This window comes from Entelurus aequoreus, linkage group LG14, assembly GCF_033978785.1.
Source record: "Entelurus aequoreus isolate RoL-2023_Sb linkage group LG14, RoL_Eaeq_v1.1, whole genome shotgun sequence".
In the NCBI taxonomy this organism is placed as follows: Eukaryota; Metazoa; Chordata; class Actinopteri; order Syngnathiformes; family Syngnathidae; genus Entelurus; species Entelurus aequoreus.
The window spans coordinates 18,092,585-18,106,544 of NC_084744.1; the positions used below are offsets into that span (position 1 = coordinate 18,092,585).

The window sequence follows — 13,960 nt, forward strand, 5'->3', positions numbered from 1 at the left end:
GTATTTCAATGGTTGGAATCAGGGCTGGGCAGCACGGTGGAAGAGGGGTTAGTGCGTCTGCCTCACAATACGAAGGTCCTGAGTAGTCCTGTGTTCAATCCCGGGCTCGGGATCTTTCTGTGTGGAGTTTGCATGTTCTCCCCGTGACTGCGTGGGTTCCCTCCGGGTACTCCGGCTTCCTCCCACTTCCAAAGACATGCACCTGGGGATAGGTTGATTGGCAACACTAAAATTGGCCCTAGAGTGTGAATGTGAGTGTGAATGTTGTTTGTCTATCTGTGTTGGCCCTGCGATGAGGTGGCGACTTGTCCAGGGTGTACCCCGCCTTCCGCCCGATTGTAGCTGAGATAGGCTCCAGCGCCCCCCCGCGACCCCAAAGGGAATAAGCGGTAGAAAATGGATGGATGGATGGATGGATGGAATCAGGGCTTTAGCATTATACACTAGTTACTATGGCAATCTATGTCACAGCGGCTAAGACGAGGCACCAAGCAGTGTGGGTGGGGAGCGTTTCCACAGAGTGTTTCCAGAGCGGCCAGCCTGAAATGCGGGTGTCAGGGACAGACGCGGAGGAGATTTTTTACAACAAAGTTCTAAAGTTTAGTGATATATCAGATTATAGGATTTTTTTTTACCCTTCGCGTTCATATTTCGCTTATTGTTGCGTTTCGCTTGGTTGTAAAAGATGTTGAACGAGAGGGGGTGTGACATTCATATGTTGTCAATATTCAGTGTTTTATCGTTCATAGTTAATATTGTAAATCCCACAATCTTTAGTTTTATATACATTATGGGTGTCTCATTCAGTAAAAAAAATTAAAATTCCATTCCGTTTTCTGTCGTAACGTTTTTAGCATTGAATCAGACATTATTGTGAGGTTTTGTATTAGTGTTCCTAAAAATAGGACCCAAGCACACATACTGTACAGCAGATTTTCACAGCACACACACACACACACACACACACACACACACACACACACACACACACACACACACACACACACACACACACACACACACACACACACACACACACACACACACACACACACACACACACACACACACACACACACACACACACACACACTGCGCGATGGCATTGAACACCGCATATTGGTGTTGGAATGGTGTCTTTGTTTTGTTGTTTGTCTATGCATGAGGCACTCCATCCATCCATCCATTTTCTACCGCTTATTCCCTTCGGGTCGCGGGGGCGCTGGAGCCTATCTCGTATGTGTGCAATATGTATTATTTATTGCTCGATTTAATTTTTTTTGTTGTTTTACTTTTGTAGCTGTATGTAAAAGTTGATCCACTCAAGTGACAGCTGTTTGCGTCAGCTATGTGCTCTAATGTCTTTTATATCCTTTGTTTATTTTTGTGGAGTTTTTGTATTTGCACTGCAACCACATAATTTCCCCATTGTGGAATAAATAAAGTCTATCTTATGCCATTGCAGCCTCCTGCAACAATGATATATATCATGATATTAATTCGTTTGTAAAAAATAATAAAACCATTTCCTAATTTGTCTGCTGACGGATGTGGTAACATATTGCATCATTTCTGGTTGTGTTATTTTGTCTAAATTATTATTAATCTACTTGCTAATTTACTGTTAATATCCCTACAGCAACACTTCTGTTAAAATGTAATAAGCACTTATTATTCTGTTGTTTGGCTACTTCAGTAGTTTTGGGCAATGCTACAAATCTGGGCATCAATCCAGCACCATACCAAAGCTGATACTGATAGTTTTCAAGATCATTGAATGATTACATTTTTTTATCACAATTATACAGTATTTATACGAAAACAGGATGGTGGTGTAATAATATCAATTAAATATTTAAAATCATTTAAATCTGTTTGTTTTTGCCATTAAAGTCCTCCTGTGTAAAGGGACTTATTTCTTGAGTTTTTAAACAATAACAAAAATGACAAAATATTTTTTGATGATAAAACATATCAATCTAATCACTGTAGCATCTACCACATATTGACACTTGGTATTGTTACTATCAATGTTTATATATCTATATTTACATTAAACAGCTCTGCTTTGTGGTTAGCAGATCCTCCTACAGTGTGTAGTGTAGCATGTTTAGCTATTCTTATTCCTTGAGTAATACTGCTACTTGTAAGAAACAGTTTATTTGCCGCCATGAAGGCGAAGATTGCTGACTTAGAAGTGGTTTCGCACTGTGGCGGTACATTAGCCGCTAGAGAGGACGCTACAATCCGAGGAGGACACGTTTGTTCGCCTGTTGCTGTAAAATTTGCTGTATTAAAAGCCCTATTGTCGGCTTAATCTATATAATTTATATTGTATATCTTCTATATTGCAGAATCCTAGTCAGCACTGATTCAAATATCAGTGTATTCATGTTTACTATTCTTTACAGCCTGTGTCTCAATTATGTGCTATTATTGGCAAAGCCTATTATTATTACTCGTATCTGTAATATTTTTAGTATCAACATTACAGCTTTTTAACTTTAAAAAAAAAAAAGTTTTCTTATTCATATGTAATTTTGGAATGTGCAGCAGACCAATAAAAAGCAAATGGCTACACTTTGGACACCCACGCCCTTTACACTACAACTATTTGATTCACATAAGCCAACATAACGTTGTCACACAGAGAAAACATTAATAATGGTCAGTATACTCTACCTGGAAAGTTCACTTTTCAGCCTCTGGTCATACGTGTCCTCCATTGTCTTCACTGCTAGTTCTCTCCTCCTCATTAGCTCATCACTGGTCTTAACCTTCTCTCCGTGTATTTCACAACTCCTGTATTCATACTTGAAGTCAATATCCTTTACGAGAAAATCATTAGCAACAAATTACCATGTTGACCCGAATACACGTCGACGCCTCTTTTTCCACAACAGTTTTTGGAAAATACCCCAGATCCCCAAAAAAAGAAAGGCAAAATATTTCGTTTTTAAAACATGTTTTCAACAACTGCTAGATTATATTACAAATATATATCATATTTATCATATTTACAAATGTATATCATATTTATCTGCCATACAGAATTTAGATGAATCTGCTTTACTGATCAGCATTAATAAGATCAGCATCATAAGTCCTTTGTTGTTGGCTAACTTGCCAACAACTTTTGAGACACTTTTTACAGCGAGTCTGTCTCTCTCCAGGTACTGTTGTGTACAGGTGTGAGTGGCAAGACGAAAAGCTCTGAATGGATAGAAGACATTTTTTCTCGGGTAAAAAAAATTGCATGTTATATTTGGGTCAATACGGGTTTGGTAAATTAATAATAAACCATACTTTTCAAATGCCTCCATTCGCATCCTCAGCTCATTCTCTCTCTCCCGCAGCGTATCAATTTCCTTCAGCGCCATCTGCCTCTGCATGTAGATGTCTTTTTCCTCAATCTGAGGGGTCATAAAAAATGTTACCCACATCTGCAAGACTTAATCAGGAAAGAAAGTATGAGAAGTTGTATACCTCCTGCTGCTTTTGTAGCCTCTCAATGGCATTTTTTTCCCGGATGTTCAACGCCTTCGTCTTCATCTCGTAGGTTCTCTCCAGTTCTTGTTTCAGCTTGTCAAACTCCTTCTGACGCTGCACTTTTTCTTCCATCTTAACCTTGGCAATTTCGACCTCTTTAAAATGTTGCATCTTAAAGAAAGGAACACAAAGTTAGCAAGCTTCTTGACACAATGTCTTGATTGTTTGAGTACCTTTGTGTTCATTTCAATCTGCATCTGGGTTTCTAGTTCTCTTCTGTAGGAAGCCAGTTTGGATTGGAATGAAAACCACTTGTCCCCGCTGTAACTCACATTCTCGTATTCCTTGTCAATCATTTTCATCTTCTCAACTGCAAATTAAAGACAAATTGAAGGCCCTGCATGTCCGTTAGGTATCCAAAAAACAACAACATATACAGTAAATCATCATACCAAGAGACTCTTCATAACTAGAAGAGCTGGTTGTCTGAGTGTGAGCGTCGCAGTGCAGACCAGGAGCATGGTGGTGTGTGAGATTCGACACAAGGTTGATTAGGAAGCCTGATTGAAAAAACAGATATTAAAAAACATGACCTAAAAGGACTTTTACTTCTTTCCTCTGCTTTAAAGTTATTGTTTACCACTCTGACAAAACTGCCTGGAGGATGCAAACTTTTAAATGTGCTGCAAGCATTATAGGCTCCCCTCTTTTTGCTCCGAGCATATAAGCTACGCCCAATGACCGACCAACAGACACACAGACAAACAGGTGAAGGGTTCTCAATTATTTTCTGATATGCCCCCTATAGGAAGAAACAAACATTCAGTCCTTTTTTAAGTCAAAAAACGATTTCGATTTAAAAACATGTTTTTGTTCTTTGATGTAGTAGTCGTCCCTTGCCACATACTTAAATGTTTTGGGATGTAAATGTTTTTCAAATCATATTCTAAAACTATCAATACTACAGCAGTGGTATTGGCCACTTAGAGGAGACCAAACCAAACAGACACGCTGTTCAGAATGGTGGCCACTGATTGGCTCAGCCTCAGGCAGCATTACTATATTGGAGTAAAAGACTATTATTTGTTTAATGTCTAGAGCAGTCTTTCTCAAACTATGGTACATGGACCACTAGCGGTACACAGGCTCTATATAGTGGTATGCCAAATATGTGATTCAATATTTAAGTACAGTGTTATATTTTCCCATATTGAAACACGGTGTTACTGTTCAAACTGTGTAATGTTGGTGTCCATAATTATTAAATGTACTTGTTTTTAATGAATACTTATGGGACTACTTCGATGTTGGTCATGATGGTACTTGGAGAGCAAAGTTTTTCCTGAGGTGGTACTTTGTGAGAAAAGTTTGAGAACCATGGGTTGAGAGGGCTTTCATACTGTTGACAAACTTATTTTTTGTAAATATTTTAGCTGTGAACATATTTGATTTATAATTAATGGTTCCTACTTTGCGGAAACTCATTTATCACAGTCATGTCCGGAACTTATTAGTGATAAACAAGGGAGGACTAAATATTACTTTACTTAATAATTAAATGATATGTTGTTCATTAGTGGTAAGATTTCTTAAAACATCTAGAATATTTGTTCTTAATAGTACAAAATATATTTGTGTATATAAAGGACATATAATATAATGTGACTACACTTGAGTGAATTATCCCAGGAAAAACACAAAATGTCACAAACCTGAATCATTGCTACTTGAGGACTGTGAATGCAAAAAACAAAACAAAAAATCACATTACAACTAAGTGCAACTTATTTTAGGCATACATTGTAAATTGTGCTTTGTGTTACCAGGGATTTGTACAGAGAAGACTCAGCACTGATTTTAAGAAGCTGAAGGATGTCTGTTTTCTTGAATACCTGCAAAAACAAGTTAAAAAATAGTATTGTTTCCACTTCAGGCTGTTGAGATTTAGCATTAGATTTTTATTCTCACCTTATCTTTGCACAAGCCACTCTCGGGGCAGAATACAGACAAGGAGTACTCATAGCCTGAGCAGTGAAGATAATCTGCCACTATGTTGTTACAGGCTAAGAATAAAAGGTAGTCTGGTCGACCAGTGGCTGCTCTTTGAGATGGTTCTGCTCCACTTAGGGGTGAAGGCTTTAACTCTTGGATGAGTTGGTTGCGCAGCTGGGTCTGCATCACATCAACCCAATGAGAAACACCAACAACAAGAACAACCTTAGACTTAGACAAACTTTAATGATCCACAAAGGAAATTGTTCCACACAGTAGCTCAGTTACAAAGGATGGAAAGTGTAAGGATGGAAAGAATAATGCAGGTATAATGTAGACTAAAAATGTACCGTAGTAGCAATATAAAATATATGGAATATTTACACATTATATATACAGTATATGATATATACTGATATCCATCCATCCATTTTCTTCCGCTTATCCGAGGTCGGGTCGCGGGGTCAGCAGCCTAAGCAGGGAAGCCCAGACTTCCGTCTCCCCAGCCACTTCGTCCAACTCTTTCCAGGGGATCCTGAGGCGTTCCCAGGCCAGCCGGGAGACATAGTCTTTCCAACGTGTCCTGGGTCTTCCCCGTGGCCTCCTACCAGTCTGACGTGCCCTAAACACCTCCCTCGGGAGGCGTTCGGGTGGCATCCTGACCAGATGCCCGAACCACCTCATCTGGCTCCTCTCGATGTGGAGGAGCAGCGGCTTTACTTTGAGCTCCCCCCGGATGGCAGAGTTTCTCACCCTATCTCTAAGGGAGAGCCCCGCCACCCGGCGGAGGAAACTCATTTCGGCCGCTTGTACCCGTGATCTTGTCCTTTCGGTCATAACCCAAAGCTCATGACCATAGGTGAGGATGGGAACGTAGATCGACCGGTAAATCGAGAGCTTTGCCTTCCGGCTCAGCTCCTTCTTCACAACAACGGATCGATACAGCGTCATGCTTACTGAAGACGCCGCACCGATCCGCCTGTAGATCTCACGATCCACTCTTCCTTCACTTGTGAACAAGACTCCGAGGTACTTGAACTCCATGGATGAAGACATCAACCATTACAAACAAGCTGGATGTCTTCCACCGACGGTGCCTCAGATACATCTTGAGGATCTCATGAAGAGACCACATCACCAATGAAGAGGTGATGAGAAGGGCACGTACTCCGACTGCCAAAAGAGAGACCGGCAAGTGTGGCGATGGACTGGGTGCCAGAAGGGGGAAAGAGGAAGAGAGGACGGCCAAAGAAGACGTGGAGACAAACAGCCAAGGAAGACCTGAGAGAGATGGGAGTCAGCTGGCATGGAGCAAGAAGGGTCGCCAGTGACCGGAACAAATGGAGGGGACTCGTCGCCCAATGTTCCAACAGGAATGGGAGGAACTAAGTCTAAGTAAGTAAGTATTAGACTACAGGCTTTTTTCACTCTTTCTTGTCTCTCCTCACAGAGACGTAAAACAAGAGCACCTTCTTACATACGTCACATACTGTCGCGTCATACGCCCTCGCTGAGCAGAGAGGTAGCAGCCTGGGTAACATTAGCTGTGATGCTAGCGGAGTGGTGCTAGTGGTAATACGAGAGAAAGAAGGTGCGAATCTGGTAACAAATGAAGGAAGAATTAATTCCTAAGAAAAACAGCACGGGGTCCATCGTCTGGCGGTGGTTTGGCTTCAAGCGGTAAGATGTTTTACAAGTATGCGGCAAAAGCGTTGTTACAAAAAGTAGAAATACTGCTAATATGTAGCATCATTTGAAAAGTCACCCGCTAGAGAATGAAGAGTGCTTGAAACTCTGCATGTCAACATCTATGTTCGGTGCCACACCCACAAAATGCCGAAGCAACCATTTCCACATCAACACCATATGAAAAAATTAGTCAACAACAGGAGATAACGTCCACAGGAACCTACCACATAGCGAAGCACATACACTATTTGATTTCCTAATATGCAGCTCATTTTTCTTTGACAGTTATTGAAATATCTTGTGTGACATCATGCACAAAAGTGCACTTTATTTGTTTTAAAATATTGTAGTGGCGTTCTGTACAAAAAGTGCACTTTAATTTAGTGTTGTTTTGATATGTCATCTTAGTGACATCATGCACAAAAGTGCACTAATAGCTTGTTTTAAAATGTCTCTGACAATCTTGCACTTTCTGTTTTGAAATGACAAGAATGTTTGTGCCACTGCTTAATAACTGTTTAATAAATACAGTTTTGGTAAATTTACTTAATTGTAGTTTCCCTCTCTGCATGAAAGTTTAAAATGAGCATATATTAATGCAGTATGAACAAAAATGTTTTAATGTAGACACATAGATTATATGCATCAAGTGTTAATTCAAGGCTAAGGCAAAATATCGAGATATATATCATGTATCGTGACATGGCTTAAAAATATCGAGATATTAATAAAAGGCCATATCGCCCAGCCCTACACTGATATATTATATTATATTTTCATATAATATATAACAATTACCATGTACAATATTACAGTATATGTAACAGCTACAGCATAAAATATACATTATAAACAAAGAGAGGTAGCTAACATAGAAGCGGTCAGGTATATTATGTATGGCCAGTGATTATACAGCTGGATGGAGTGCGAAATGAAGGAGTTGAATCGAAAAGATGTGTGATTTACCTTAAGTGTATTTAACACTCCCCTATCCCTCAATGTTTTATAGAGCCTCTTCCGTAGCTCCTCTGGGGATAAAGTTTCTTCCTTGGCTGAGGACATTTTGCGCAGTATTTTGCACTCCTGAAAGACTTCAAACGTCAAGTCCAACGGCTGAGTTGACACGACAGTTAATTAAAAAAGAACTGACTTTGATACAACAATTTGTAAATCACACTTACCGGGCGTTCGGCGGAGGTTTTTCCGATTTTATGACATTGCAAGGTGTGTTTTATGCTTCGTTGTTGTTGTTTTGAGGTTGTTCAATTTTGCTTGGAGACCAAATTAGCGTCCCCACGACGCCCTCAGATTTAAACCCGTCAACGGTGTAGACTTTACTGAACCAACTGCGCATGCTCCGAACAAACAAACACAACTACGGATGCCCATAAGGGACATCCACTACACGGCCAACCGTGATGACGTCAAAAATGATTTTTTTTAAATTTTTGTATATTTGTTTTATTTTATTTACCTTTATTTATAATATGCAACATTTACATACAATAAAGATATAATAATACATAAAACAAGTACAGAAACAGTACAAAACAGCGCCAGGGGGTTGTAAACTCAATAACGTAACTAAAATAGAATGCAAATTATATATATGTAACAAATTGGGTAAAGCTCACTTATCGGGCGTTCGGGGGATGTTTGTCTGATTTTATGACATTGCGAGGTGTGTTTTATGCTTCGTTGTTGTTGTTTTGAGGTTGTTTCATTTTGCTTGGAGACCATGCAAATAGCGTCCCCACGACGCTCTCAGATTTTTAAACCCGTCAACAGAATTGTTTGTTTTCAGCCACAAGTGATGACGTCAGAAATATATATATTTTTTAAATATATTTATTTTGTATTTATTTTATAAACTTTTATTTATAATATGCAACATTTACATGCAATCAATATATAATAATAAATAAAACAAGTACATAAACAGTACAACACAGCGCCAGGGGGTTGTAAACTCAATAAAGTAACTAAAATAGAATGCAAATTATATATATATGTAACAAAATGTAAAGCCATAGGCTCACACAAGTTCCGTAAATAATCCAAATTTGGAACACAGCATCATTGTTTTCCCAGCTTTTGGGTTGTAAGAAGGAGAAAGCGTTATAAAGTAGAGTTCTAATTCTTTTTTCAATGCACAAAAAACAGGTCGGATATTGAGAAACTTACATTTATGAACATAAAACAACGGATGCCCATAAGGGACATCCACTACACGGCCAACCGTGATGACGTCAAAAATGATTTTTTTAAAATTTTTTGTATATTTGTTTTATTTTATTTACCTTTATTTATAATATGCAACATTTACATACAATAAAGATATAATAATACATAAAACAAGTACAGAAACAGTACAAAACAGCGCCAGGGGGTTGTAAACTCAATAACGTAACTAAAATAGAATGCAAATTATATATATGTAACAAATTGGGTAAAGCTCACTTATCAGGCGTTCGGGGGATGTTTGTCTGATTTTATGACATTGCGAGGTGTGTTTTATGCTTCGTTGTTGTTGTTTTGAGGTTGTTTCATTTTGCTTGGAGACCATGCAAATAGCGTCCCCACGACGCTCTCAGATTTTTAAACCCGTCAACGGAATTGTTTGTTTTCAGCCACAAGTGATGACGTCAGAAATATATATATTTTTTAAATATATTTATTTTGTATTTATTTTATAAACTTTTATTTATAATATGCAACATTTACATTAATTATATATATATACATATATAATAGAATGCAAATTATATATATATGTAACAAAATGTAAAGCCATAGGCTCACACAAGTTCCGTAAATAATCCAAATTTGGAACACAGCATCATTGTTTTCCCAGCTTTTGGGTTGTAAGAAGGAGAAAGCGTTATAAAGTAGAGTTCTAATTCTTTTTTCAATGCACAAAAAACAGGTCGGATATTGAGAAACTTACATTTATGAATATAGCGAATAGTACGTGTATATTATTATTAGATTACTCACAAAAACGATGTAGCTTTAATTTAAGTTGTGTTTAAACACCAGGAAAAGTAAAATAAAAAATATACAATATATATTTTCCACCCTTGGTGTTGACGTCACAGTCATGCGACAGCGCTGGCTGCTTTACCGGAAATAAAAACAGCAGCTAAGCAATCGTCTAATACGCCTATAATTGGGAAGTTTATTTGTTATTTTCAGGTTTTGTCGTTTTTGTGCTCACTTTTATGCAATTATCTTAATTACCAGGCATATTTAAGGCGTTGTGGCTAACGCTCAATTGCTAACCAAAAGGCCCCCCATTTTTCAAGTGCAAGGTAAATGCTAAATATTTCCCACTGCTCATCGTTTTGAGTGTAATTTTATTTGGTTTGAATTCCCTGCAGAGCTGTTTTACTGAGAAGCAAAGCGCATCATGTCGGGCACCTTTTACTTCGTCATGGTTGGTCATCATGATAACCCAGTGTTCGAGATGGAGTTCTTACCATCGGGGAAGCCCGAATCTAAGGTATAATTGGATATATACTTTGCACGCAGCATGATAGGTCCGTTTTTTTAGGCTGACCAAACCGTCAAAAGTCTGGACACACGTTATGATGCTATGATTGGCAACGTGTATATAAACATTTGACAGGTATAGGTGGGGGTGGCTCGGTTGCTGGGACAGCAACTTGAGGGTTCCAGGTTCGATGCCCGCTTCTGCCATCCGAGTCACTGCTGTTGTGTCCTACCCACCTCCGCCCAGTGCCACCCACACTGGTTTAAATGTAGCGTCATGATGTGGATCATGGGGTTTCATTATGTAAAGCGCTTTGAGTCTTGAGAGAAAAGCGCTATATAAATATAATTCACTCCACTTACTTCATTAGTAAGTACATTTTATTTATAAAGTGCTTTTCACAAATAAAATCACAAAACCGCTGTACAAAACATAGGTAAAGTAAAACAACATCCCATCCATCCATTTCCTACCGCTTATTCCCTTTTGGGGTAGCTAGAGCCTATCTCAGCTACAATCGGGCGGAAGGCGGGGTACACCCTGGACAAGTCGCCACCTCATCGCAGGGCCAACACAGATACACAGACAACATTCACACTCACCTCAATTTAAAACGACAGGGGCAACATCATAAAAATTTGGATACAAAGTGGATTAAAAATTATAGTTAAGTACCAATGATTGTCACACACACACACTGGGTGTGGTGAAATTTGTCCTCTGCATTTGACCCATCCCCTTGTTCACCCCCTGGGAGGTGAGGGAGGCAGTGGGCAGCAGCGGTGGCCGGGAATAATTTTTGGGGATTCAACCCCCAATTCCAAAGTGCCAAGCTGGGAGGTAATGGGTCCCATTTTTATAGTTTTTGGTATGACTCGGCCGGGGTTTGAACTCACAACCTACCGATCTCAGGGCGGACACTCTAACCACTAGGCCACTGAGTAGGTTAAAAGGTGTATTAACTAAAAGCTTTTCTAAAAAGAGAAGTTTTCAAATGTTTCTTAAGTGTCAACACAGTCAAGATCACTGAGGGACTGGTGCAAGTTGTTCCAGAGTCTGGGAGCTATAGCCTGGAATGCCAGGTCTCCACAGGTTTTAAAACGAGTTTTCGGGATCTTTAGAAGACCCTGGCCTGAAGACCGCAGGCTGCACCCTGAAGAGTAGGGGCATAGCAAGTCAGTGATGAACTGAGGGGCCCCACCATGCAACGCACGGATTGTCAGGACTAAAATTTTAAACTCAATGCGGAATTTGACTGGAAGCCAATGAAGACTGGATAGAATGGGGGTGATATGGGCTGTTCTGGGTGCACGGTCAAAAGTCTGGCAGCTGCATTTTGTACAGTGTGAAGTCTCTTTAGCGTTGACTTGTTGAAAAGGGTGAAGAGAGAATTGCAATAGTCAATGCAAGACGAAATGAATGAATGATCATTTCGAGATCGGGATTAGATTTACTTGCACATTCTAATACAGGGGTGTCAAACTCATTTTAGATCGGGGGCCCACATGGAGAAAAAATCTACTCCCAAGTGGGCCGGACTGGTGGAATCACGACACGGTAACTTAAAAATAAAGACAACTTCAGATTGTTTTCTTTGTTTAAAAATAGAACAAGCACATTCTGAAATTGTACAAATCATGTTTTTTTTATTTACAATTACCTGTTGCGGTTAATAGTAGATATACTTTATTTGTCGTTATCTGTATTTTCTGAATAAATTATGTGATAATGGTTATCAGTCAACTCATTGGTTTTAATTTTCAATCTTATCTCGATAAGAAAATTATATCAAAATCAAATTACAGTATGCTATTTATGTAGTTTGATAATTTTCTTCGACTGATGTACTAACATCTTGTGGTTTATTTTGTACATATGTAGCATCATCTTCAAAGATACAAATAATTGCTATTGCGACATCCAGTGGACACATTTAGACAAGCTGTTTCTTTCATTGAAAAATTTCAGGTTAAAATAAATAAATAAAACCTGTTCGCGGGCCTGATCCGACCTTCGGCCCGTACGCTTGACACACCTGTTCTAATACGATCCAATACAAAAAGGGCTAAGCTTTCACTCACAATAGCATCATCTAATACCTCAATCGTTTCTCATTATGGTGGTAAATCAGGTCTGTTATTTCAAACTGTTGATAATGCTTTGTTTTTCCGACCATAGGATGACCACCGTCACTTAAACCAGTTTATTGCACACGCCGCTCTGGATCTGGTGGATGAAAACATGTGGCTGTCCAACAATATGTACTTGAAAACTGTAGACAAGTTCAACGAGTGGTTTGTTTCTGCATTTGTCACTGCGGGACATATCCTTTTCTTAACTGTTGTGTTTAGTCTCTCAATGGAATGTACAGCATCTCACAGAAGTAAGACTCAAATTACAGCATTTTCTTTAATGGTTTTGCATACATATAAGATTCATCATGCTCCACGATGTGCGGCAAGAAGACGGAATCAAGAACTTTTTTAATGACGTGTACGATTTATACATTAAGGTAAGTTGTCTTTCAAACGAGAGTCATATTATAGTATCTTATTCTTGCTTCGTTGTCTTTTAGTTTGCCATGAATCCGTTCTATGAGACCAACGCACCAATACGCTCCACAGCTTTTGAGAGGAAAGTGCAGTTTCTTGGAAAGAAACACCTCCTAAATTAATAGACACAATCACTTGAATAATTAATGCAAGTTTGCTGTCTGTGTATGTTGTCCCATTGCGAAATGTCAAATGTAATAGAAAAACCTTGTTTGTAAAGCATTTTTGCTTGATTTTCTTTAATTATGTTTGTAATTTGTTACCAAAAACTATCAAGTGAGATAGCAGTTATTTCTGGTAGGATAAATGTCCGCCTTACAGTCAGGAGATTAAAGATCTGAGTCCCCATTGGTCTCTGCATGGAGTTTGTGTGTTCTTCCCTGCATGAGCAGGTGTGGGGTTTCTCTGGGGACTGTCCAAAAACATGCAGGTTAGGTTATTCCATCCATTTTCTACAGCTTGTCCCTTTTGGGGTCATGGGGGGGTCCTGGAGCCTATCTCAGCTGCATTCGGGCGGAAGGCGGGGTACACCTTGGACAAGTCGCCACCTCACCGCAGGGCCAACACAGAAAGACAGACAACATTCACACTCACATTCACACATTAGGGCCCATTTAGTGTTGCCAATCAACCTATCCCCAGGTGCATGTTTTTGGCGGTGGGAGGAAGCCGGAGTACCTGGAGGGAACCCACGCAGTCACGGGGAGAACATGCAAACCCACACAGAAAGATCCCGAGCCCGGGA

The 13,960-nt window shown here is 39.3% G+C and overlaps 2 protein-coding genes across 5 annotated transcripts in view; one reads left to right on the forward strand and one right to left on the reverse strand.

The window, feature by feature from the left end:
- The window catches only part of ofd1 (OFD1 centriole and centriolar satellite protein), a 28,417-nt gene extending 19,906 nt beyond the window's left edge, over positions 1-8,511 (reverse strand). The window contains exons 1-10 of one of the 3 annotated variants that reach the window (XM_062069126.1): positions 8,352-8,511; positions 8,137-8,253; positions 5,458-5,661; positions 5,313-5,381; positions 5,202-5,223; positions 3,942-4,049; positions 3,723-3,859; positions 3,487-3,660; positions 3,307-3,413; positions 2,683-2,802 (exon numbers count right to left, since the gene is read on the reverse strand). In XM_062069126.1, coding sequence (XP_061925110.1) covers positions 2,683-2,802; positions 3,307-3,413; positions 3,487-3,660; positions 3,723-3,859; positions 3,942-4,049; positions 5,202-5,223; positions 5,313-5,381; positions 5,458-5,661; positions 8,137-8,232 — 1,037 coding nt within the window. In that variant the 5' untranslated portion in view covers positions 8,233-8,253; positions 8,352-8,511. Of the gene's footprint in view, positions 1-2,682; positions 2,803-3,306; positions 3,414-3,486; positions 3,661-3,722; positions 3,860-3,941; positions 4,050-5,201; positions 5,224-5,312; positions 5,382-5,457; positions 5,662-8,136; positions 8,284-8,351 lie in introns of all 3 variants that reach the window. The other 2 variants (XM_062069125.1, XM_062069124.1) reach the window with 2 other exon arrangements.
- A 1,752-nt stretch (positions 8,512-10,263) lies between these two features.
- trappc2 (trafficking protein particle complex subunit 2) lies at positions 10,264-13,733 on the forward strand. 2 transcript variants are annotated; one of them, XM_062069132.1, is made up of 5 exons: positions 10,264-10,481; positions 10,551-10,672; positions 12,842-12,984; positions 13,088-13,175; positions 13,239-13,698. In XM_062069132.1, the coding sequence occupies exons 2-5, from the start codon at positions 10,580-10,582 to the stop codon at positions 13,335-13,337; spliced, it is 423 nt and encodes a 140-aa protein (XP_061925116.1). In that variant the 5' UTR covers positions 10,264-10,481; positions 10,551-10,579; the 3' UTR covers positions 13,338-13,698. The 2 variants fall into 2 exon arrangements, with proteins under 2 accessions (XP_061925116.1, XP_061925117.1); XM_062069133.1 differs by lacking the exon at positions 10,264-10,481 and having other exon boundaries at positions 10,577-10,672; positions 13,239-13,733.
- The last annotated feature ends 227 nt before the right edge of the window (positions 13,734-13,960 follow it).